Source organism: Candoia aspera, chromosome 3, assembly GCF_035149785.1.
Source record: "Candoia aspera isolate rCanAsp1 chromosome 3, rCanAsp1.hap2, whole genome shotgun sequence".
Taxonomy (NCBI): Eukaryota; Metazoa; Chordata; class Lepidosauria; order Squamata; family Boidae; genus Candoia; species Candoia aspera.
The window spans coordinates 176,157,858-176,182,904 of record NC_086155.1 but is presented as its reverse complement, the minus strand read 5'-3'; the positions used below and the strand labels follow the sequence as shown (position 1 = coordinate 176,182,904).

The window sequence follows — 25,047 nt, the reverse complement described above, 5'->3', positions numbered from 1 at the left end:
CCTTTGTTTCAATATTTGAAATGTAAGAGATTCCAGATCTTTTGGCTTTGGACATCATAGGCAGAGATCTGTATCCCAATACTCCGTATGTAGATAGGCAAGAATACCAGACAGAGCATTCTCTGTTGTTCATCTCAGGAAGTTCTACCCTAGAGAAGCCAGGCTGAATTCTCCCCTCCTGTTATTTACTAGCAAACAAAAAGTTTTTGGTTTAGCCCAGCACATGATAAGACTTTTGAATTTTTAATAGCATTTTCTTGTGCTATATTTTAGTGATTTGTGTAGTCCAAAGAGATGGTGTAAACCTCCCCAAAACTTTTTAATGGAAGCATACCATTCTTGAAAACAAAACATTTAAATAAAAAATAGGCTTCTATTTACCCTTTATTGTTGTTGCTTTATGACATTCTGGATTGTCCTTGGGAGAAAGTAACTATTTAAATATATTTAAAAGATGGACTACTAAGCAGAACTGTAGAGAGCCTTTTCCAGATACGCCTCATAAACTAAAACACTTATGCCTGATTTAACTGTTTTAGTGGACAAGGAAGTTCACTGAAGTCTGACACTCTGATTTTAAATACATTAAAATCAGGGGAGATGGGTGGTGATGGAAATTTGAAATATAAATAAATAAATAAATAAAATTAAGACACTCCCGTTGATTTCAATAGAATTTGCTGCTAAATACATTATGCATAAGTACTATGAATTGGAGAGTGTGGATTGGATAATCAGCGACAAAGAGGTAGAATGCATGAGAAGTAAGAGTTAACACCCCTCTCACGAAAGAATATAGGATCAAGTTATAAAAAGTCACAAAATGGGAGAGCTTCATCTAGTATAAAAAGGACAAGATGAAATCAAATAGTCAAAATTCTATTCCCCTCAATTAATGGCATTGTATGTGGTTTATGGCTCCAAAGCATTATATTAAAACAAATAATAGTTAGCCTGAAACACATTTTCCAATGCTACTAGCACATTTAACACTTTGTTAAATATTTGTTAGCCCAGAAGTATAACTGTTCAGCAGTATGTTAGCTCTAGTCAGTGTATATTAAGTATACGTCATTGTTTTACTAAAAGAAATTCACAGAATTGCAAATCAAAAGCAGATCATTATTTCCAGATCCATATGCACCTGTCTTATTTGAGATAGCTTGTATGTTAATCATTGTAAATATATGCAGTATGTATATAGACATGATTTAAACATAGATAAATTCAGGTTGAATTTATCAAATACATAAAGTTACCATTGATTTGGAACATTGAAAAATGCAAAATGACTAACATGATACTTTCATTGGTAAAAATGAAAGGATTTTTTAAAAAGGATTTAGCCTCAATCTTATACTCACTTTCTTGGGAATAAATCCCAGTGAATTTACTTCTGAATTGACCAGAATAGGACTGCACTGTTAAAACCTGTGGTTAGCCCAAGTCTAGTGTTTGCCATACTGCCTGAGTTCTCCTTTCTTGCCTACTGAAAAAATTATTTTCATTATGTGTGTTTCAAAATAAATATAAACCCATTTTTTCCAAGAAACAGTTTTGTATTAACCGCATGTTGGAGAAGTAAGTCATTATTGTATATATTACTAACAAATTAGTTAAATTACTTATGAAAAGAACTCCCAAAGTAAGGAACATTCTGTGTCCTCCTAAAAATATTTTACCTTAGTAAAGACTTTCAGTGAAATTAAAATATTGCACATAATTTTATTGCTAGTGCAATGTAATCTAACATTACAAACTCCAGTCTGAACATTTAAGAATTAAAAAAAAGGGGGGGGGGACAGATATCTGTTAATACATGCTACACAGGCAGACACAACAGACATATGTGGATTTTGACCTTAACCTTCCATATATGGAAGGTGTCTATCTCATGACTTTTTGCCTTCACTAAGCAACCAGGGAGATCTATCAGCTCAAGGCTGTCATGGCACAACTTCCTTGCCTTGTGGAAGGTTTATCCAATGTATTTTCTTCTGAAAATATATAAGCTGGGCATTGCGCAATATTTTTGCAAAGTATTTTGAAGTTGTAAGCTTTTATTTATAACAGCCATTAGTTGAAGCTAACTTTGTACTCCAGTACTCAGCTCTGAACTCATATTATTCAATATGGCAATACATTCAGGCAAAACTATACATTTCATTCAAAAACAGTTTTTACGGACATTTTAACATATTTTAACAAACAATCGTTTTCTCTTTGATAGTACATTATTTGTAGAGGAGATGGAGCAGTACTAATTTACAGTAGAAGCGTGTCTGTATTGTGAGATTGGTTAAAATAGCTCAAAACAACATATATATGCCATTTGAATTTCAGGGAATTGTCTTAAAGCGCAATTAAGAATTAGTTTAAAAAACAGTCACTAAAATATTCCCATTTAACGTTAACGTTTAACACACACAAAGGCAAATATATAAACAAATTTAGTCATTGTGCAGAAAAAAGATGAGTAGAAATAAGGATAATGCAGAATTACTTTTCCCCCAAAGGATTAAATCCACGTAGAAGTGTGTTTGAATGATTCATTTTTCCCACCATCGTTTTTACCCCTGCATTATGAACTGTTGAAAGGTTTGTGGTTATTCTGTCAAATTGCTCGAGGTTGGCGCGGGGCTAGGGGTTTAGCGTTTAGCGTTAGCCTTCTTCTTCTCTCTCTTTCGCATTTTCGCCTCTTTAAAGAACAGTCGGGAACAAATCGGTTGCACATCCAAACAAGTTCAGACGTGAGAGTTGCCTGCTTATATTCCGATAGACTTGCTGGATCGCCCTCTTCCTTAGCTGTACTTAGGCAGATCTTGAGGGTGCCGCGAACGCCGTTCTGGTCGCCTGCTTCGGGGATCGGGCCACGGCTTTTAAATCCTTCCTCACCTCTCCCATACCCCAGCCCTGCTCCCTGCTAAGGAGCCCGGCTCGCAGCCCGCTTGGACGGTGAAGAGGGGGCTTTTCCGCGTCGCCTGCTCTGAGAAGCTCTTCGTGGGTCGCTGGTGCCGGTGCCTCAGCAGCGCAAAGCCAGCCCGCCGGGCCGCTTGACAGGGCGCGCTCAGGCGGCATTCTTCCCCCCAGCTGTTTATGCACATGCCGCGGGATCCTTCATTTGCATACCAAAATTGCTCGCCAGCAAAGGTGGCCTCCGACAAGCCAGCCCGGGGCTGACTTCGATTGTTCGCATTTTCAAACCAATAAGGGCAAGAGACTAGCTGTGGTTTGCATTAGGAATAAACAAAAGGGGACGAATCGCAGGAGGGGGGTGTTGGGGGGGGAGGCGGAAAAGCCTTCAGGCTAGGTTGGGGCAGACCTCCAAGCCTGGGCCAACATAAAGGTAACGAGCGAGCGAGCGCGACGACGCTTCGGCTTTTCCTTTGTCTGCTCTTCCGCGATCGTATCTCCGGCCGCGTTTGCGGAGAGCCGAAGAGCGAGCGAGCGGGAGCCTTGGCTCGCCGAGATAGGATTTGAGCGGGAACTTAGGCGCGCGCCGATTTGGGGACAGGGTGCTGCTGCAGACGGACCTCTCGGTGCCACTTCCGACTTTAAGCCTTCCTGGGAAAGTCCTCGGTGGCTGTTTTCAATTTCGCTCTGGAGACCCAAAGGCCCCCCTCCCCGCCCCTCCCGCCGCCGCCACCTCACTCTCTCCCTCTCTCCTTTGCCTCACACAGACGCTTGGCAAGCACAGCCCGCGGCGGCGGCAGAAGTCACCCCCGCCCGCTCCTCGCCCTAAATGCGAATTTGTCCTCCAGAGCGAGCGGCGCTTCTAGGCTGCGCTTGGAGTGGGACGGGGGTTACTGGTTTGTTTTGTTGTTTTTCAATCAGGGCAGGCTGTTTGGCTTTTAAGAATAAAACGATGTGAGCAACGCTGGTTGGTTAACGTGAAGGGAGTACATAACCCTGGTGGATGCTGCAAAGCCTTCGCTGTAAGTACAAACCTGTCTGTTTCGAAAACTGCATGGATTTGACAACAGCTGCCCTTTCTTGTAAAACGGTGAGAGAAGCCCCCCGCCTTTTTGGGGGGGGCCCGGCTGAAGCTTTATAAGGAAGGCACCCGCATGAATGCCCTGTGTTGCAAAAACAAGTTTTCCAAGGAACTAAGTGATTCCCCACCATGGGATCATATGCATGTTTCTTTCCCCCCATTCCTGTTAATACCTAATATACGTCACAATTTTTTTTGCAGTAAATTTTGGCTGAGCTTCCTGCCTCTCTATGTAGACGTCTTTCAAGTCAGATGTTCTGTGCTTCTAAAGTATTTATTGTGTTAAATTTGCTTGATATGACTGTTTAGTTTTCTCAAGTGTTCGCGGGTCACTGAAAATAAATAACCCAGTGATGAGTGATTTAAAAAAGATCCCTGAATTGATGAAAGACAATTCAAAAGGAAAGAAAATAAATTTGGAGGAAGGATGTGTCGCAGAAATTTTGACAGCTCATTCTGAAGGAGGAAATCCTGGCAAAATTGCTGAGCATTAAAGGAGGACTTTATCAAAATGGCAACAAAACAGCTACCCGACAAGATTATATAGGACTTTGGTATTTCTGGAAACTAAATGCTTACAATTAACTAGCATTAATGCACCACCATATTTTTATGAAGCTTCTGAATTGCATCATTCATGCAAGCATAAGTTTCGTTTTTGACTTATTTTATAAATGCCACCAGATGTTTAAAACACCCAAACCATAATCATGTTAAATTAGCCTCAGATAACAAATCTAAGTGCACTTTAAAAGGAAAATGATAAAATCTGAATTCAGCGTTTGACTACTATTTAAACCAATTATCCAGTTAAATGTATTTTTCTGCAAAAGGAAAATTGAACTGACACATTTTAAGGACAGTTTTCTAAAAATTGGAATATTTTGTTCACATTTCTATTTTTTCTTTAAAGCATAGTTGCTATAATACGCATTTTAACATTGCTCATTTTATCCCCTACTTTTCTCAAGGGGATTATAGTTTATGTTAATCCATGTCACTATGTTTAAAACAAAATAAGTATTTATTGAATCTTAGCATTACTTGGGTTGTAGTATTCCCTTTAAATGACCTGTCCTTTGCTTTTGGAAGCTGAAATCACTGTACAGGGACAGATTTAGAAAACAAGCCATTGTTTCACTTTTCGTAAACACAGCAGGGATGCACATGAATCTAAATGGCAGAGAAAAAAATGAAAGAGTAGCTTCTTGTTGATTTTTTGGAATTATTCATAGAATTAAAAATATCCCTCACTCAAGATCTTATGTATATTTATCAGAAAAAAGGTCCATTCTATACAAAGCAAGAGATTTTATTTTACCTTCCATGTCTGTTTCAGAAGCACTAGTCTTCTGTTTTATATTTGAGTCATATGTCAGTATATTTCATTAATAATGCCAATATGCTGTTGGGTGAAGATCCAATACTAGTTAAATCCAGTTTTAATAATTCATGCAATTTTGATATATACATTATAAAGTAATTTTTAAATAATTCCATGTTTGAAAATGGCAAATTTTGTGATTATAGTATTTCAATTTTTCAAAACAGTTTTTCTTTTGAAAAAAGTTAGTAAGTTAAGAACTGTTTTGGGGTTTAGATTATAACTGGCTGAATATAAGTTATTAATTCACATATGAGCTATGTAGTATTTTTACTTCAAAGAAATTCCTTTTGGTTAGAAGAAATGTTTTAAGTTATAAACATTTTATAAGAATTGCTTCTAGCAATTTTTTAAAAGTCTGGAAAACCAATCATTTAGACAAGTACCTTCATTTTACTTGCTCTGTGCTGCTGAGATTTAGAAACCCTTCCCATTTACAGTTTACTTTTCACGGAACATTATTAAGTTTCTGGCTTCGTACATGATTTTCTGTCAGATGCTTTTGATTTGTAATTTACCAAAGTATAATAAACAGTGCAAAAGTCATGAATTTTCTCCTGCATCCTGAGCTCTGTGGTAGGGAAAATGTGATAAAATGTGTACCTTAAGTTCTGTTTGATGAACTCTTAAAGCAAGTTTGCCTTCTGGAAATAATTTCTGGGGTTGAAGAGCATGGTATTAACAGATTTAATGTGGCTATTCATTGGATTGTTGGAGTACTATGTGAGGTTTAACAAAATGAGAGAGACAAATTGAATATCAACAAAACCTACATCTGCGAAGAATTATGAAGTTAATTAGGAAAAAAAGACCAACTGAAAAGATTTTATAAGCTGGTCACAATTTGGTGTTATTTGTGAAGATACGTAACAGTGCACTTCTGTCCATGCCTACTCACAAGTAAATCTTACTGAACTGATAGAGACTATTATCACCATCCTAAATGTAATTATGATGTTACTAAATGAATGCTAAAATTCCATCATAATGATTGTTTCTTTTTATGTAGTATTACAAAGCAGTTTTGCATTTTATTAACATATACTCACTTCTTGAATAATGATCATATGGTGATTACTTATATGACAAGAAGTTCCAACATTAGCCATTTCAAAACTTGTTGGTCTGATTTCATGATTTTATGGATTTTGCATATTGCAGCAATCCTATCTTCCATTTTTAGTGCATTCATTCTTCAGTCGATTCTAATTATTGCTGCAAGCCTCTGCCATATGGAATATTTGAGTGGTAAAACTAAGATTTTGAACACCTTACACTTTTTGAATAAAGTTACTACAGTAGATGCATATTAATTAAAGTACTAATCAGTATCATTCATACATGCGTTGTTCTCTATAAACTGGCCATCACAGTGCAATTACTCACTACAGTGTAATTTTGCATCCCCCCAAACCCCCCAAAAGCATATGAAGTGTAGTATTTTGTAAATTGTAACTAATGTCACCAACATCTGTGTCTAATTGTTGCCTGCATTTGCATTCTTGAGAGTAGATTTATTTTTCCTGTACCACTATGTGGATTCATTTGACCAATCTAACGAAACATTAGTAGTTTTAAAGTTATTTTGATTAAAGAATTATTTTTAAATAGTATAATGCATAACACATGGTTTAAATAATCCTTAATAGGCAAAGGATTGTAATTGAAGTATGACTAATGAAAATGAAAGTCTTGCAGATGAACTCTCACAGTTTATATAATATTAAAAAGATATGCAAATATTTGTATTATATATGGTATCATATATAAATATTAAGTGTAGCTTACAAAAGATGCAGGTATTTTATTATTAATCGTACATAATTAACAAATTATATTCTATATATTAAATATTATAATACAAACAATATAAAACGTAAATATATATTATGGTAACTAATTTAAAATACTAAAATGACCATATTCTTAAGAACAGATAGTTTTAAGTATGCTTCTTTCCCACCTATAATTTATTCAGAGTGCACACAAGACGCATAAGGGAGCATATCCTAAAGGCATTGCAGTGCAGTTTTGGGTATAAGAGTAAAAAGTTTCCATTTTATACTTAGTCTTTTAAAAAAAAAGTCTTGAAAGAAATCTTGAAAGAATATGGCTTAGCTGTTGCAAACACACATTTGATAGTTAGTTTGAGTTGGCTTTTTATGGCCTATTAAAAATACACTATGCAGCATTTTAAAACAGCCCAAGAAAAATGTTGCAGTTTTTCTATCTCTGTTATAGCATGCTTTTTCCCTTATGTGTAACATTATATGTTGTCTGGCTGCTTATAGGAGTGTTGTGTGCTTTCTAAAGTAGTAATTCTAAGATTAAAAATAACAAAAACTACAGACACACAAGTGAGATTTGCTTAGATGACTTTTATGGCACTTAAAATACCTCATCTCTCTTGTCTTTGTTCTGTGATCATCTAGGAGATGTCAGTTCAGGTTGGGTGGAATTTTGAATTCAGACTTTAAGATAATATATGTCATAGCTAGAGAAGTGTTGTTTGTGCTTTAAAGCTAGTAGCCAATCTTCACCTGAGATATATCACCTGCTCTTTGGAAAGAACTTTGCTATCAAAGTCTGTTCTTACATACAGATTATTTACAGGTTATTTCCAAAGAAAAAGGTACTGTACAAGTCTGAAAGGATTCTGATTTTTTTTTAAAGTTAATTGTCTGGAAAAATGATACTCATTGAGAACATATAGTAGCTCATTTAATAACATGCATTCTTTTTTTGTGGGTAGGATTTGTATTTTAAAAGATTGTATGTAAAGTTCCTTTTTTCTGAGGCATGTATGGTTATTTTTAGCTTAATTTAGATTAGTGGGGGAGGGACCAGATCGAAGGCGAGAGGATCTCTGGCCCAGTTAGACATGAAGGAACTTCACAGTCAATTTATAGAAGTGTAACATAGCTGTATTTTACATGCTTAGCACTGAGTTGCAATCTTTTAAAATTCTCTGGAGTCTGGACTTTAAAACATAAATTGGGTGAAAAGATAAAAACTAACCTGATAGGGATAAGAGACTGTCAAGAGTTAAGGAGTGGGAGGGAGATGTATTTCAACTAGTGATAATAAAAGCTGGCTGATAGATCTTTAGAGGGTGTTGGGGTGTTAGAGTTTCTTTCCTTAAAATTGCTTGCTCTGTTAATAGCTTCCTTACCTAGGCACTTCTTCCTAAACTACTCTAGGAAGACAGCTTTACATGTTGATTGGGGGAGGGGTAATGCAGTGTGCAGCTGTCATAGACAAGTGATGAATCACTATCCCGTCATTTGGCTGCCTTCCCCATGACATGGGCAGGAGGGGGATAGACCTGCTGGAGGAAACAACAGTTGAAGCTTCAATTTAAAGACAATATGTCTTTCACTGAAGTACTGTCCCCCTCCTCTTTGGGTTAAAAAACAGCATTACGATCCCCAGGAAGATTTCTTTGTTTAGTTAGATTAAGACCTGACATGAACATAGGATAACATAGGTTTCTGTTTGTATCCCTGGTTTGCAGGTGCAAAAATCCCAAGACAGTTCAGATGTTGCTGTTTCATCCTTTCGCAGGTAAGGATAAAGTGAAAGTTGCTTCTCTATGGAAAGAAAAGCTTAGAATGAAGTTGTGTTTGTTTACTTCCTGTGACAAATACGATCTGCTTGTTAATTTTAAACTGGATAAATTTTTTCAGTATTTGAGAAGTACTTTAAATATTCTGAAATGATTATTTTTTAAAATACTTGTCTGAATTGAAAATTTATTCTGTTGGTTGGAATTTTTTCATCCAGTGACACAGTGGAAAATGGGTGCATTTTTAAATATAATTTTTTAAACATAAATTTTATAACAGAGCACCACTATCAAAAGAATTTATCACATGAAAGCAATATCACTACTGAAAGCTAAGTACATCACAATTAATTTTGAAAAATATGGTTGACAACTCTGTATTGGTTTGACAGTTTATGAGGTAAATCTGGAAAGATTCAGTTCAGTTGCACTATTGAACTTTAGCTACCTGTAACTATCTTTCCAGATAGTATTTTACCAAAAAAAAAACCCCAAATAAAACTGAAAACCAAAAACCAGTAAATTTATTAGCATTTTGGAAAGTTTAGAATTGATACCAATAATGTCTTCATATTGTAAAAATGAATAAAATCCTCTAGAACTATTCCTTTACTTAAAAATAATTTTATTCAAGAATACATGTTTTGAGTATTACCTCTACTTATCTTGTATATATTATACTTAATTTTTTAAAAAAGTAAATTGAAATTTGCTATAAAAACTGTTATGTGTAAGAATGTTAGCATTTTACTGAAGCATAGTTAAAAGAGGAAAAAAAATGGCAATTTTGTACCTAGTTCAGTTTTTATTTTATTTAAGTGACAGTTCAAGTACCACAAAGTGTTAAGGTATATTAATGATAGAACCATTCATTGTGTATTGGTCTTATCCCTTTTCAGTGGGGCACACTTTATGTAATCCACAAAGCAAACACAAGAACAGACATAATAATGTTTTAATGCTGCATTTGTTTCAATGGAAACAGAGGAACAATTAAGTAGTTTGCCTAGAGTAAACACATACATCAGGAATATCTCATTCCTTGTCAGTAGACTGTAGGTTCAACTATTGCTTCAAGTGTTTTCTTTGGTTTGGAGGCCCATTAAATTGTAATTGGGTGGTAAATTATATGCAAGCAAGCAGTGTTAACATATTGCTTTGGGTACTCACTTTTCAATGTACTATTATTGCCTCTGACACATAATTTATAAAAATATATGGATATAAGTGGCAAGGTGTTTTTGATATGTTAAGGTTCTCATATCAAGCATTAATGCATTGTGTATGGGAAGGTGCAAACCTCCTTACCTGGGAATAAGATCCATTGGACTTTATTTCTTATAGACTTTCCAAACCTATAAATATGTATAGATTTGCACTCATAGAAACAATTATGTATTTGAGTTAGAAAAATTAATTGTAGACGTAGCATGTGAAAAGGCTTAAACTGTTTTTCTACAGTTGGATTTAAATTATTTCTTTTTTTAGGTCTATGGAAATGCAGGATTTAGCCAGCCCGCATAGCCGTCTGAGTGCTGGCAGTGAGTCTCCTAATGGTCCAAAACTTGATAATTCTCACCTAAATAATAATTCCATGACACCCAATGGCACAGAAGGTGAGTTCCATATTGTGTATATTGCCTGTAATGTATAAAACTGCAATATATAAGTACAAACATAATATGTAATTTTATATTAGGACTTACCCATTAAATTTGGGCTTTACTATTTGAATGAAAGTGGAGGTCATATGCTAGAATGCTCCTCCAGTCTTCTGTATAAAGTCTAAATATGCTAGGGACTAACCTTTTTATCTCGCTGTTTGTTTGTTTGCTGATTTTAAGCAGCAGCACTGTTTTGGCATCTGAAAGTTACTATCATGACTTACAGGTTTAGCACCTCTGGAAACCAGACTTCTCTACTAGATATGCGGGGATGTTTAACTAGATAAATTCTGCTACTGTGTACATTTTAATGAATATAATGTGGTTTTAATGAATATAGACCAATTATAATTAGTCAGTAGTATATTTATAGACGTTTTGAAGCTTGCTGCCGGTAACTTTTCAGGATTTTTTCATCTTGCATGTTCATTTATATTGTTAATTCACCACTAAATGAAATATTGTGATATATAAGGAAAGTAATTAATACGGACTACTCTGTTGCTATCTCCAAATTAGGTATATATATCAAAAAGATAATTTAGTATGAAAATGTGCAAGAGTTACAATTTAATAGTTTAGAATGCATAAGCACGTGATGCTATAGGAGATGCAAATATAAAGGGCCTCCTAGCTTCAGATATGCACTGAATAAGCATATTAGCATGGCAATATTATTAGGGAAACTATACATATGCTGTATTTAACAATTTCCTTTGAAATATTTGAAAAAGGTGATAATGACAATTTAACCTTTTTTATAAGAAAGCTTTGTATATTAAAACAAAAAAAGGTTTTGTTACACTCACACATGTACTGCATTCCTTTAAGAGAGAGATATCTATTGATTAACCACTATCATCCCTGTTATCTCAAACACCATGGTTCTCAGTTTTAATTAAAGATTGCTTGGACCATGTCTTATCAGATTATTTTTCATTTGTACTTTTTAATCCATTATTCCTTTTGAATTTAATAGAGCTTCATGTGTATCCTCTGCCAGATATAAACCATAAATATATAGTTAAACAGTGTTTCTTTGTATCTGTTTGGGACTACAATTCCATGTATACTTACTGGGAATAAGGACCTCTAAATTGGGGGGTGGGGGGATTACTTTAAAAAAAAAGTTCTGATTTGCATATATATGCTGCAAGTATATTATGGTGGTAACTATTGTCTTCTGGGTTTAATGACTTAAACTAATGAAATCCAGAAGCGTTGCTCCTCTTTCTAAACAAACCTATCCTTTGATATGATCAGCTGATTAATTAATGAAGTATATCTATCTATCTAAACAAACCTATCAGGATGTTAAGTTCTACTGATTTTAATGTAACAATTCCAAGTAATTGAGAGTAGGACGAGATCCTAAAATACCATATTTTAATATTAATTTAAAGGAAATAAAACTTTTCTGCTGGATATTTTATACATGTGATTCTATGACATATATGAAAAACCACTAGCATTTTATTTTCTTTGCAATTTTCCTTTAGGTGACATGACTCTGCTCAGCACTGCAGACTGGTTGTTAAATGCTAATACACAGACCACTGCAGGTTTGTGTAGCCAAGATGAATGTGAAATTGTTAGCATGCATTTTAAGATTTTGCGAAGTTTAAAGGTTCTGACTGTTTATTGTTTGTAATAAAATTACAAGTGCTGCTAGTTAACTTCATTGAAAGGTAATTAAGTTCACAGTACTATGTACACATACTTGAAGTAAGCTCCACTGACTGCTACATAATTTTCATGTATGCCTATATAGAAAAATGTGTCGTACCCATGGCATACAGTGAGAGTTGCTTTATCTCCTTAAAATTAATTTGACATTTGTTAAGAGGGGTTTCCTTTCCTTTCCTTTTTGTTTTACTTGGAGTATTTTGACAACTATAGGATTTGGAGGATATTCAGCTTTCTACGACAGACAAATAGTATTCATTTTTAAATAAATAAATAATATTATTGGATTTGGAGATGCAGTCAATATTTTGTTCTCACATGCTTCATGTGAATTTATAGCATAAGGAATGTGTAATCTGTTTAGGTTATATGAAAAATAATAAAGGTAAAGAGTTGATTCAAACTCAACTCTTGGTGACTATGTCCCTCTGGTTTTTCTTATCCGCCATATGGAAGTGGTTTTCCATTCCCTTCTTCCATAATATTTTTTCCACTTTTCAGCCTACAGCCTTGTGAATTTCTGGTGGCCTTCCCTCCCAGTACTAATTTGGTCCAACCCTGCTTAGTTTTGGTTATTGCTAATTAATGATGAGTAAATAGTTTGTGTAATACTTATTCTCTTAATAGAAATGTAATAATGTTATAATATATGAAAGAAAGAAGTTTGCGTTTGTATAGGGACTTTTCTGCATGTTGTAAAACTGATTCTGAAGCAAAGTTATATTACTGTTGAATATTTCTGAACTTTATACAGGCCATACTGCTTTCAGTGATTTAACAGAGGGAAAAGAAACTGCTCTGTTTCAAACCCCTATTCTTTAATTCCTTTTAAACTGCAAGATATTGCTGTTTGTTATCTCTTTTACACCAAGATATTGTGAGTTAGGTGGAAGAAAAAATAATTTGGTATAGTCCAGTTTAGTCCTGTAGCATTCTTAGAAAACTGAGGCTAGAATACTATACAGTATGTACTGCCTTGGGAATAACCTCACAGGACTCAATCAGACTCACTGTGCATAGAACTTCACAGTGAATCAAAGTATCTGAATGTCATATGGCAACATGCAGAGAACATTTTCTTAGCCTGTGCATAAATATGTTTATTCAGAAGGAAGCCAAGATCACATCAATAGGACCTGACATAAGTTGCTTCAGCGTTACATATGCTTGAGATAGCAGTTTAGGTATTTATATATTTGTAAGTTTTAACATAAAGTAATTGAAACTCATTATGCCTTAATCACTGAGAATTTATTGTACATCAGATCTTTGCCCCTTGAACTTATAGTAAGAAAAGATTTGTAACTCTGGTTTATTACTTGCATATTTTCCCTTCTCATATCTCTTTCCTAACCCAGGTGAGAAAGTGATGGGTTATAGAAAACTAAAGCTTAATTAAAAGTTGGCAGAGGTACTTAGGTTCCTCACAATAAAGCAATTTTCTGATATACAGTGTGATACTATGATTGGTAGAGAAAACTTTGACTATTCAGACGGCTTGAGTTTCAATGTACAAGCTGGTATGAGAAATATGATTGGCAGGTGATCCTGAGTACAGTGGGGATTACGCACCCTGGACTTTGAGTCTAAACTTGTGATGTAAAAGCATTTGGGGATCATAGTAGACTCCACTTCCAGTGTTATGAAAGGAGAAGCACACTAAAGATTACTTTTATCCTCTCTAGAGTGTATCAGTTTTCTTCAATTGCACGTTGTTCATAGTAAAGATTTAAAATGGTTATAATACTGAAGTTAACTAGTTGATATTAGACACTGATTTTGGATTACTATAATAAAAAATGATGACTATATATGCTATTGTATCAGTTGTTTTGAAATCTATTGATTATTTAGTGATTTAAATTTTGCATTTTTATCATAGCATTGGTTTTATTCTTTTTTATTGTGCACCTGCTTATGTAGCATTGTTCTGATAAATACCATATATTGTCTTACATTGGAAGTAGATACCTTTTACAGGGGAAGTGCAGTGTCCCCATTAGTCCAGCATTGTGGATTCTTTTCAGCAACAGATGCAATTTACAGGGGAGCCCATTTTGTAAGGGGGATCTCACTTTAGAGCAAGGTATCTGAAACTACTAGATGATCACTTGGACTTCAGTAATTAACACATGACAGCCACTTTGGTCTAGCGGTTAAGGCAATGGGCTAGAAACCAGGAGACTGAGAGTTCTAGTCCCACCTTAGGCATCAGAGCCGGCTGGGTGACCTTGGGCCAGTCACTCTCTCTCAGCCCAACTCACCTCACAGGGTTGTTGTTGTGGGGAAAATAGGAGGAAGAATTTTTTTATATTTTTATTTTATTTTATTGTTGTATTGGAATGATTTTAAATCTTAACTTCATTTCATTGTAAACCGCCCAGAGTCCCCCATGAGGTGGAGATGGGTGGTGAATAAATTTATAAATAAATAAATAATATATATAAAATATAATATATATAATATAATTATATATTATAATAAAATCATCAAGGTCTTGATAAGGAAAATGATATTGCCTACTTACAGACCTGTTTCTCTCTGGAATTTAAAGCCATCTCCCAAGGAAATCTGCTCCCTAATCTAAAATTATTACAGAATGGTAGGATACTGATACTAGTGTGTTAGCTCCTCCTCTAAAGTTATTAAAATTTTGTTCTATAAGTTGAGGCATTTCAATGCATTAAGTATATAGCAGATAGATAACTTGAGATGTTCCATACCAGATATGATAATGAAGTTACTTCATAGAGTGCTCAAAGACCCTTTGTCTTTAATAAATGTCTGTGATACTTGCTTTTATTACTAATAAAAATGTTAATTTTATTGAAGATTATGATAGCATAAAAAAATCTGCTAGACTTTTATACTACATATAGCTGTGTTATGGCAAAAGCAAGAACTGCAGTTCTCCCTGAGTACTTGAGGGTATTTCAGAGCTGACTGAGTTTTTCAGTTCTGCTAAGCTTCATCTAATTCCATCAGAAATTCCTTTTTTTATGAATATTCCAACATTTTCTATATATTTAAAATACACCAATATTTACATATATTCTAAAAATTTAACAAATTAAAAATAACATTCATTCTTATCTGTTAATTTAAAATAATTAATAATTCATTCTGAAACAGCAAAAATGTACTTGTGCTATCAAAGCCAAATAAATGTGATGTGCACTGTAGTGGAACAGACATAACAATCCATAATAACAGACATCATAACAATCCACATATTTCAATCTGAATATATTCAATACTGTTATGCTGAGTGATCTATGGTACTCCATAATACATTTTTGGGTTGATCTTACATTCAGAAATATAATTTACTTATTTTGAGTGGCCTTCTCATGTCACATTAATAGACAAGGCATGCAATCTGCCCATCAGATACCATTCCACCACAGCCTATTTTTTTAAATACTATTTAAATCCTGTGTGTTTGTATGTGTGTGAGTGAGAGAGAGAGAGAGTTCCAGCATTGATGAAAAGAGTTATATTTCCTCTTCCCACACACTGTAATCCAAATCTTGAACAAATTGTTTTTATTGCTTTGACTATAAAATTCTGTTTCGGTCCACGTATAGTTGATGCTATCCCTTATAAGCATCCAATACTAGCCGTTAATGTAGCTATTCCAAGACCTTTGTTTAACTGACACTGTTGCGTTTTCTGTTTGGATAGTACTGCTGTTTTCATAGAATTTTAAAGAGTTTATTAATTTTAAATGAGCTTTGTAGGATTTTAAAAAAATAATTAACTGGATTAAATTTTGTGGAGGGAATTTCTCTTTATAGAACTTATCCTCACTTTGGAATTGCTAGAAAGATTTAAATATGGGACATAAAATTAAATAAATAAATAAATCTTTAAAGGTTTGTTCTCACTTCACACAATGCATTTAATGTGTATGAAGTCCACAATCAAGAATGAAAAATAAAAGAAGAGAAAGGGATCTTCTCCCTCTGGGAATTGTAAGATGCTGTAATACCTTGGAAGAAGCACTTCCCCATTGGCTATTTTTAAAGTCTTATCGCCTGACATGCAGCAATGCAGAATACCTGGTACTAGAGTAAGAAAGAGGAGATACTTCTGTTTATTCTTCCCATAGTTAGTGGTTAATTGCAAGTTATTTAAAGGGATGAGGAAAAGGATTCCAACAAAGATTTACCAAAATTAATTAAAATCCAAACCTGAAAGGAATTTGGGAACCGTAATACTTGTCTTATGACATATAAGGCATTATATGGATACAATAGAAACTCCTTGAAATTAATACTTTCAGGCCAGAAGTATAAGAATGTAGTTTCACCGTTGAAAGTATTAGATTACTGTATCACTAAGCGTCAGAATGTTTTAAATAAGAGCTTCTCAATTTTGGACAGACTGGAATGAAAAGTAAAAGGCCGTGTTGTTTGTTTGATAGGATCATATACATTGATGATGGCAAAAATAAATAAAATAAAAGGCAAATAGCATCGTTGAAATATTCAGGCTTAATAAACTCAACTAACTCAACTTTTTTCTGTATAAAATATTCAGTACTTTTTATAGAGGGAAGTATAATGTATTAAAAGCCTTAAGAGTTTAAACTTTTAAGTTTATATTTAAATGTTAATCTGTTTAGAATGAAATCTGAAATTAATACAAAGCAGTTTTTAAACTTTTTTTTATTAATTGTATTTTTATTCTAGGCCTTTTTTATTTAAACGCTACCTTGTTATTTATGGCTGAAAACTGCTCCTGTTAGCATCCTGCTGTTTATGTGTAGAGATGATTTTGTCATCAGTACTCTTTGTTTCTAAGTGAACATTCTTAGAAAAGACTAATCAAATAACTTACTTAGTAAGGACACATGGACTTGACAATTATATCTAAGAATTTCATTTGTTTATAAATTTATCTAAAAAGAGAAAACAAAAAAACTTTGCACATGTATCTGAAAACTTGTTGGCAGTATATGTGTGGTATTTTGCAATACTCAGTTGTGAGCTTCATAATAATTAAATAATTTTTACTCATTCAGCTAAACAGCTAATTTTGCCTGCCAGGTTCCTGAATGTTTGCTGTGCATCTGTGGGTAAATTTGTTTAATATTGGGAGGGAAGGAAGGAAGGAATACAGACATGCATGCAAGAGGAAGAGGGAGGGAGGAAGAGAGGGAATGGTCTCAATTTTGCAATTTTGTCAAGCATTACAAGATGAACATATTGGCATGCCAGAGAAGATAGTAATAAATTTCATAAACATGAATAGTCCAAAAACAAATGCTACATACTTTGAGTTCTAGTCCCGCCTTAGGCATGAAAACTGGCTGGGTGACCTTGGGCCAATCACATTCTCTCAGCCCAACTCACCTCAAAGGGTTGTTGTGGGGAAAAGAGGAAGAGGAAGGAGTATTTGGTGTTGGTTGCCTTGAGTTATTTATAAAAATAATAAAGGCGAGATAGAAAATAAATAAATAAATATATATATTTTACTACATGTTCTAGAATTCTGTATTGTGAAACAAATGCAACAGATGTTCCTTAGAATAGAGTTTTCTTTTTTCATAAAATAACTTGGATAACTTTTTAGGTGGGTACATATAGAACTAACCCGCACACCTGCTTTAAAGACATCTGGTTGCTATCTTGGTATTTAACTATGTGTTACATCATTGTGTAGCATGTGACCCTGTTTCTTGTTTTGCATTGATTTAAAGTAACACATGCCCAGTCTTCATTTGACTTCCATTTCTATGCACCTCTTGTATATCATGGTCTAGATTCAGATTAGGCCCACATCTTTATTTTAAACAAAAAACAAAAAACAGCCTGTTGGAAAGGGAAGGGAAGGATACATTGTACTTTTATTAAAGTGTCACATCCTGGAGAAAATTATCTCTGCAGTACATTTGCTCTGACCCCACTCTGATTTAGATCCTGTTTGCTTAAGAGAACTGATGAATATATAATTAGCATAAAGCCTAGTTTGATCTTTACCAAACATTTGTTTGTGCATGTGTATGTGCCTGTGCAATGTAGTAACCGTTGTAATAAGGTCAGGATAAAAGTGATAAAATTAAGATAAGGAGAATATAATATTGAAAGATCAAGTTAGATTTGGAAAAGGGAATAATTGGCAATATAGGAAAAATACAGTCAAAGCTAGGCAAAATTCCTGCAGTGATTGAATAAAGTTTCCATTTACTCAAATAGTGGAGTTTTTTAAATGTGGTACAAGTGGGTTTTTTTGTACACATTTGCTGCATTCCAAAGCATATTTTTCTTTAGAGTAAATAATGCATGTTGAATGACTTACAATATCTTTTTGTTTTTACTCTTGAGACCACTTTCAGAATATGTCATTTTGCTGCCAAACTTTAGAGAATTCTTCCAAGCTCTTACTCCTGTGTTGTACACTCTTAATTGCAGCAATTGTTATGTGCAGCAAAACAATTTGTTTCTGTGTTTCTTAATGCTTGTGTATCCCAAGCAATCTAAGAAAGCAATAACATTACAAGTGTACTGTATATTGTGTTTGTTTGAGTTTGATTTTTTTTTTCGTTGCCTTCATAGTTTTTGGTGGTTAAGGCTTTCCTTAATATTAGGAAAAATTAATATAGAAAAGCCCAGCTTCATATTTTACAAAGTAGAGTGTCGTGTTCTGGTCTTGTTCCATATTTCTTAGCTCAGTGCAGACCTAGTAGAAATAAATGCAAGTACTGTTGTACCTTCTACATTCCATCCTATCAAAAACAGTGTTAATTGTTTAATATTTCATAGGTGCTTGAAGCCTGAAGCACCTTTATCATAACATGCAATGTGGGGCAAGGAAGCCCTTTTAAAAAAAAATGCCTATGATGATTGGCTTAGTTTGTCAGTTCTCATAAGTATTATGGTCCTTGACAGTGAATAAAGCTATAAAAACAATTCATCAGGATTGAATAAAACACTTTCTGACCAGCCAGTAGAAATAAGAGATTTCATTCCAAGGGAAAGCCCAATGTATCCTTTAGTAACTCAAACAGGAGAGTATCCAATCAAAGGTAGCTATAGTTAGACTACTTATGTTCAGAGAAAGTGGCTATAGCTTTTCACTTTAAACAAGCATCTTTAGAAATCCTTATCTTTATAGTGATTCATTATATTCAACCATCCCAATTAGCTTTTTTAGATATTTTCTTTAAACATACAAAAGGTTTTAATGCTAGATGATGAGAACATTAGTTTTTGTAATGCATCTTGAGTTTTAAATAAATAAGCTTATCTCCTCACGATCAAGTAGGCTGCATAAACTACACTACAGTTAGGAGAAGTGCTGTAACTCAGGAATAAAGCACATGATTTGTCTGTTGAAGGTCCTAAAATTTAACTTATGTCATCACTTCACAGAATAGGGAAGGTTCCTGCCTGAAATCCTTAAAAGCTCCTGTTAATCAGTGTAGATAATACTGAATTGAATGGATGCAATGCCTGACTCCATATAATGAAATTGCTTGTATTGAGCAATTGGAGCAGGAATATACAAGAAGCCTGCAGAATATAAAGAATTAAAGCAGACTGGTCTCTAAATATGGTATGATATAATATGTTCAATATTGTAAAGATATGGCAAAATAGATTAGATTAGAAAGATGAAAAACAAAAGTATGCAGTTGGATTGATCTACTAATATTGTTCAGATCTGAGAATATTGACTCTCTTGTATGTTCATCACTTTTGATATTTCTCTAGAAAAATAATATATCATTTAACTATAGACCACTCCTCCCACACTTGGACTGTTTTAGATTCTTCACCACTTGGATTTTTTATTTTTACTTCTATTTATATTATTGTTTACTGTATTTTACTCTTTGTATTTATGGCGATGGTTTTGATCAATTGTTGTAAACCGCCCAGAGTCCTCCGACGGGAGGAGATGGGCGGGGATAAATTAGATAAATAAATAATAAATAAATAAATAAACAAACTACTTATTAATGAATTACGTTATTATGAACTTAAGCATTTTTGGGGTCTGTATTCTATAAATGCACTTGTTATGGTTTGTGACTTGTTGCATTTTTGCTTATGATCACATTCAGTATGTGTTTTGCATGTATGCATGGATTCGTGCCCAAATAGTAGTATATATAGAACACATGTTATTTGTGTTTTTTAGTTAAAACAGAGCCAATGAGCAGCAGTGAAATTGCTACTACAACAGCAGACGGGTCTTTAGAGAGTTTCTCAGGATCAGGTAAGAAATAAAATATTTTCACCATATCTAAATGTCTGACCCACAAATGGAAAAAAAAAAACAATTGTTTTGATACTTAATTAACAAAATGTTTTTAATGGCAGAATGTTATATAATTTCTATATATATTTAATCTCTTTCTTGGGGCTAAATAACTGGCTAGGAATGAAGTTTGGAGATTGTGAATATTCTACTGTGTGACTGCTATAAGAAAGACAGATTTCTCATTGGGGTTCATTAGGAAAGGAATAAAAAATAAATCTGCCAATTTCATAATAGTTTTAAGTCATACTGATACACTAATCATTGCTATTGAAAAATATTAATGTAGAACCAGAAAAGTTGCAGAAAAGAGTTAGAAAAATTATTAGGATTCTAGGGAAGAGTTACAGTATTGGCAAACAAGGTAAGAGAAGGACATGTAGAACATGTACAATGTATAATATGGAGAGGTCCATGACCTTTCTCAATATTTTCAGAACAGATAATAGGATTTGTTTTCACGTAATGTAGTGTATAGCTAAACTATGGAATCTAGAAGATCACCAACTTGGACGACCCTAAACAGATGTTAGACAAATGTATAGAAAATAAGTATGTTAATGACCATTATTTTTAATAGTTATAGATTAGCTCTGTATCAAAAGCTATATGTCTCAGTTGCTGGTAAAATTAGGTTTGTTTTTTTTAAAATATATAGTAATAACAAAAAAAGAGAAAACAAAAAAAGGAAAAAAAGCCACCCAGAGTCATTGCATGCAAAATAGGCAGCAGAGAAATATGACAAATAAATAAATAAATAAAAATTTCAAAAACAGAAAGATACATACATCTAGTAGTTAAGGCAATGGGCTAGACACCAGAAGACTGTGAGTTCTAGTTCTGCCTTAGGCATGAAAGCCGGCTGGGTGACCTTGGGCCACCCCCTCTCTCTCAGCCCAACTCACCTCATCGGGTTGTTGTGGGCAAAATAGGAGGAGGAAGAAGTAATAGGTATGTTCCCCACCTTGAGTTATTTATAAAAATAATAAAGGTGGGGTAGAAAATAAATTAAATAAATAAATTATATAACAAGTGATTAAAAATCAGTGGAAAAAAATACTATAGAAAAAAATAATAAAAAATAAAGTTGCTGGTGAGATAAGGTGGTATCATTTGCCTATCCCACTTAGGAACTTCTCATAACCATTTGCTTATCCATAGTAGGAGCAGAATACTGGGATAGGAAAAGGTTTCATCTGATCCAACTGAACTCTGTATTTCTCACGGCAGCTGTTGTGAAGCAATCAGCTGCCCGTCAAATTCAGTTCTTTCAAATATAATCTGGAAATAGTTTTCCTGTACCCTTTGATACTTGTAGAATAAAGATAGGCTAATTATCAAGGCCCAGATATTACAGTAGGTGGTTTCTTGTTGATTTCATAGGTAACAGCCAAACAGCAACTTCTGTAGTCTGCTGCTTCTGCAAATGTTTTGGGACTAAACTATCTTCCTCTGAAAATACATGGTTTACATCTTTTCGATCTGAATATTCTTACGTTTTAAGATTCTGTCAGCACTGAACTTTCTTTGAAAATTCTATATTTAGCATCTTGATACTCTGCATAGTCTTTCTGAATCACAGTAGAAAAGCATGTACTTTGTATGCAAAAGGACCCATGTTTAATCTTTAGATCTTTATATGTCATTGAAAAGACCCAGTTATGTTCCTGGGAGGCTACTGTCAAATAGTGTGCATCAGAAGTGAAAGGTGAGAGGTCCCCTGGGCAAGCACCAAGTCTTGTCTGACCCTTAAGTAGAAAACCTCAAATACTGTACACTAGGCCTCTAATTCTAATTCATTAGTTCTTCAGTAGCAAACCAGCAATACATGAATAGAGATCCTTGCTTGTGCAATTAATTCATCCAATCTCTCTTGCTATCTCAAAGAAGATAGATAGAATATGTAGGAAATTGAGAATGTTGCTACATTCATATCTGAATTTACTCTTTTTTAAATTGTATTACTTTGATGCTGTCTGATGTCCTGTAAGAATTTTTGTACTATGTGCCAGTCTGTGCATATCAAAATCAGTACTGCCAGTTTGTGATTCAAAGAAGATTTGATTATGTGCCATCAAGTCAGTGTCAGTAAACATATAGATAGACCTTCACCAGGCTGATGTGTCCCCCAGCCTAGCCCTTCAGTTTTTCCAGTGGTTCACCCCTTGTAATCAACTCCACCTACCCTGCTGCTGGTTGTTGTCTTCTTCTCTATCCTTTCACTTTACTCATTACAGACTCTCAGGAATGCTGGGTCTCACATAATGTGTCCAAAATAAAGTAATTTGACCCTAGTCATTTGTGCCTTGAGTGGGAACTCTGGATTGTTTCGGTTCTATGATTTATTCCAAGATTAAACACAACAAACATGGCTCTTCGGTGAAAAACACTCCTCAGCTTTGGTTTAGGTAATAATGGATCAAAAATCTGCAGTAATATAAAGAACATCCTGAGTTATACAAATAGATTGAAGTCATGAAAGATTTGAAGGATATCATTCATTTACATGAATAAGTGTTTAATTTCAGCTGTAGGTTTTTAAGCATGTGAGGGAGAAAGAGGAAGACAGATTGTTAGTTAAAGATCATCAGCTTCTGACTGAAATATCACTCATATAAAATGTAGAGTATTAAGGAAGAGGGAAATTCAAGAAAAAAAAGAAACTTCAACATTAATTAAATAGAGCCTAGTATGACAGGGAGTTAAAAAGTCATGAATGACCCCTTAGGAGCAACTGAAAAAACGTAATTTGTAATAAAGATATAGAGAGTTGTCGTGCTAGCCTGACTCTAATGAAGTATTACTTGGCACTAGTTTAATCTAATTAAACATTGTTAAATGTCTAAAGTTCCCTTAACAAAAATAATATTTAGATTAGATTAGATGTGTGTGTGCTTACACTTCCATGTGCTTTCTTTTCTCCTCCATATAGCAATTGGAAGCAGTGGCTTCAGCCCAAGACAAACTCACCCATTCTCCCCACCTCAGATATACCCTTCCAAGTAAGATATCTTTTCTTTAAAAAGAAAAAAAGTAGAGTTATACCTAGCTTTTTATCACTGTAATTGAGTCCATCTGTTAAATTGTAGCTAAAATTAGTTTCCTGTTGCAAAAGAATGAATTTCAAAATAATGAAAATATTTATATATAGAAACTATATTAATGTATTTGCACATCACCAAAATGTTTAGATTGTGCCATGCAATTTCACCAATGTATCATTCTGTTGTTTTAATGCAAAGATTCTCCTATTTTCTGTCATTTTGCACCAAACAGCAGACCATACCCACATATTCTCCCTGCTCCTTCTTCGCAAACCATGGCTACATATGGGCAGACACAGTTTACCACCGGAATGCAACAAGCTACTGCTTATTCAACGTACCCACAGCCTGGTCAGCACTATGGAATCCCATCATATGGTGAGTGAAACTGGAAAATGGCAACAGGCATCCCTATTGGAGAGGGATAAACAAGAATGTTATTTAAGCAGGTGACAGAATCTGCAAATATCTTTTTAAAAGGGGCAAAAAAACCTTGAGATTAAAAAATATATAAATGTAAAACTTTAAGAAAATTTTACTTAGCCTTGAGAATTTGAAACCTGCACATTAAATCAAGTAATGTGGTAAATTGAGGTAACCACTAAACCTATGTGCATCTTTCAAAAGAAGTGGGTTGGAACAAACAGGTGCACATATATGCCTTTTTGAATTGTTAAAGCAGCTGTATCTTTTTCTAGGAATGCACACAGTTGCCACAGCCAATGCAAGAACATCAGTAACGTGCAATAGCAGAAGTACAAGATATAATTAATATAATATTCCTGGATCAAGTTGCTACTTCTTTTCTGAGCAGCTTACTAAAATTCAGAGTTTTTTTTTAAATAATAGAAAAGTTTTGAGATTTGAAAATGTAGTAAACGCAAAACAGATTTTCCCTAGCTAATATTGAATTGCAAACTTTCTTTGCAGCTGATGGCCAGTAGCGGCACAGACTTGCATTTTTTAAAATTTATTTATATGGCCTAAATGTATGGAAAGACAGCTGAGTCATGTAAAAATGCCCTGGGTAATAAATACAGTCAATGGTTCTAGATATCGTCTTATATTACTTCTAAATGAAAACAAATTGTATCCAATATTAGAATGAATAAAAGTATTTTTTTAACATACATTTTGAATACAAAATTGGATCAGGGTAAATCTATAGATAATCTTGTTATTTGGTCATTTGATCCAGTTTTGCAGTATTTAAATGATATATGTGTCTAGGTAGTTTACATTAATAAACTATTAAAAACGTTAACAAAGATTAGACTCAAACATGAAGCTGTTATGTTCGCCAAATGAGAAAAAAATATAGCAAAAAAGCAATAAGCATATATACCCCTAAGTAAAAGCATGGGTGAGCAGAAAAGTCTTTTAAAATACTATAAATATCACAAAGGTAACAGTAACCACAAGCCAATGTAAAATCTTAATTA

General features: G+C 34.1%; 1 protein-coding gene across 1 annotated transcript in view; it reads left to right on the top strand.

Moving 5' to 3' along the window:
- Nucleotides 1-3,733: 3,733 nt before the first annotated feature.
- Nucleotides 3,734-25,047, top strand: part of EYA1 (EYA transcriptional coactivator and phosphatase 1) — a 94,140-nt gene continuing 72,826 nt past the window's right edge. The window contains exons 1-7 of the mRNA XM_063299380.1: nucleotides 3,734-3,935; nucleotides 8,893-8,942; nucleotides 10,432-10,559; nucleotides 12,107-12,169; nucleotides 20,442-20,519; nucleotides 23,494-23,563; nucleotides 23,838-23,983. Coding sequence (XP_063155450.1) covers nucleotides 10,436-10,559; nucleotides 12,107-12,169; nucleotides 20,442-20,519; nucleotides 23,494-23,563; nucleotides 23,838-23,983 — 481 coding nt within the window. The 5' untranslated portion in view covers nucleotides 3,734-3,935; nucleotides 8,893-8,942; nucleotides 10,432-10,435. The remainder of the gene's footprint in view (nucleotides 3,936-8,892; nucleotides 8,943-10,431; nucleotides 10,560-12,106; nucleotides 12,170-20,441; nucleotides 20,520-23,493; nucleotides 23,564-23,837; nucleotides 23,984-25,047) is intronic.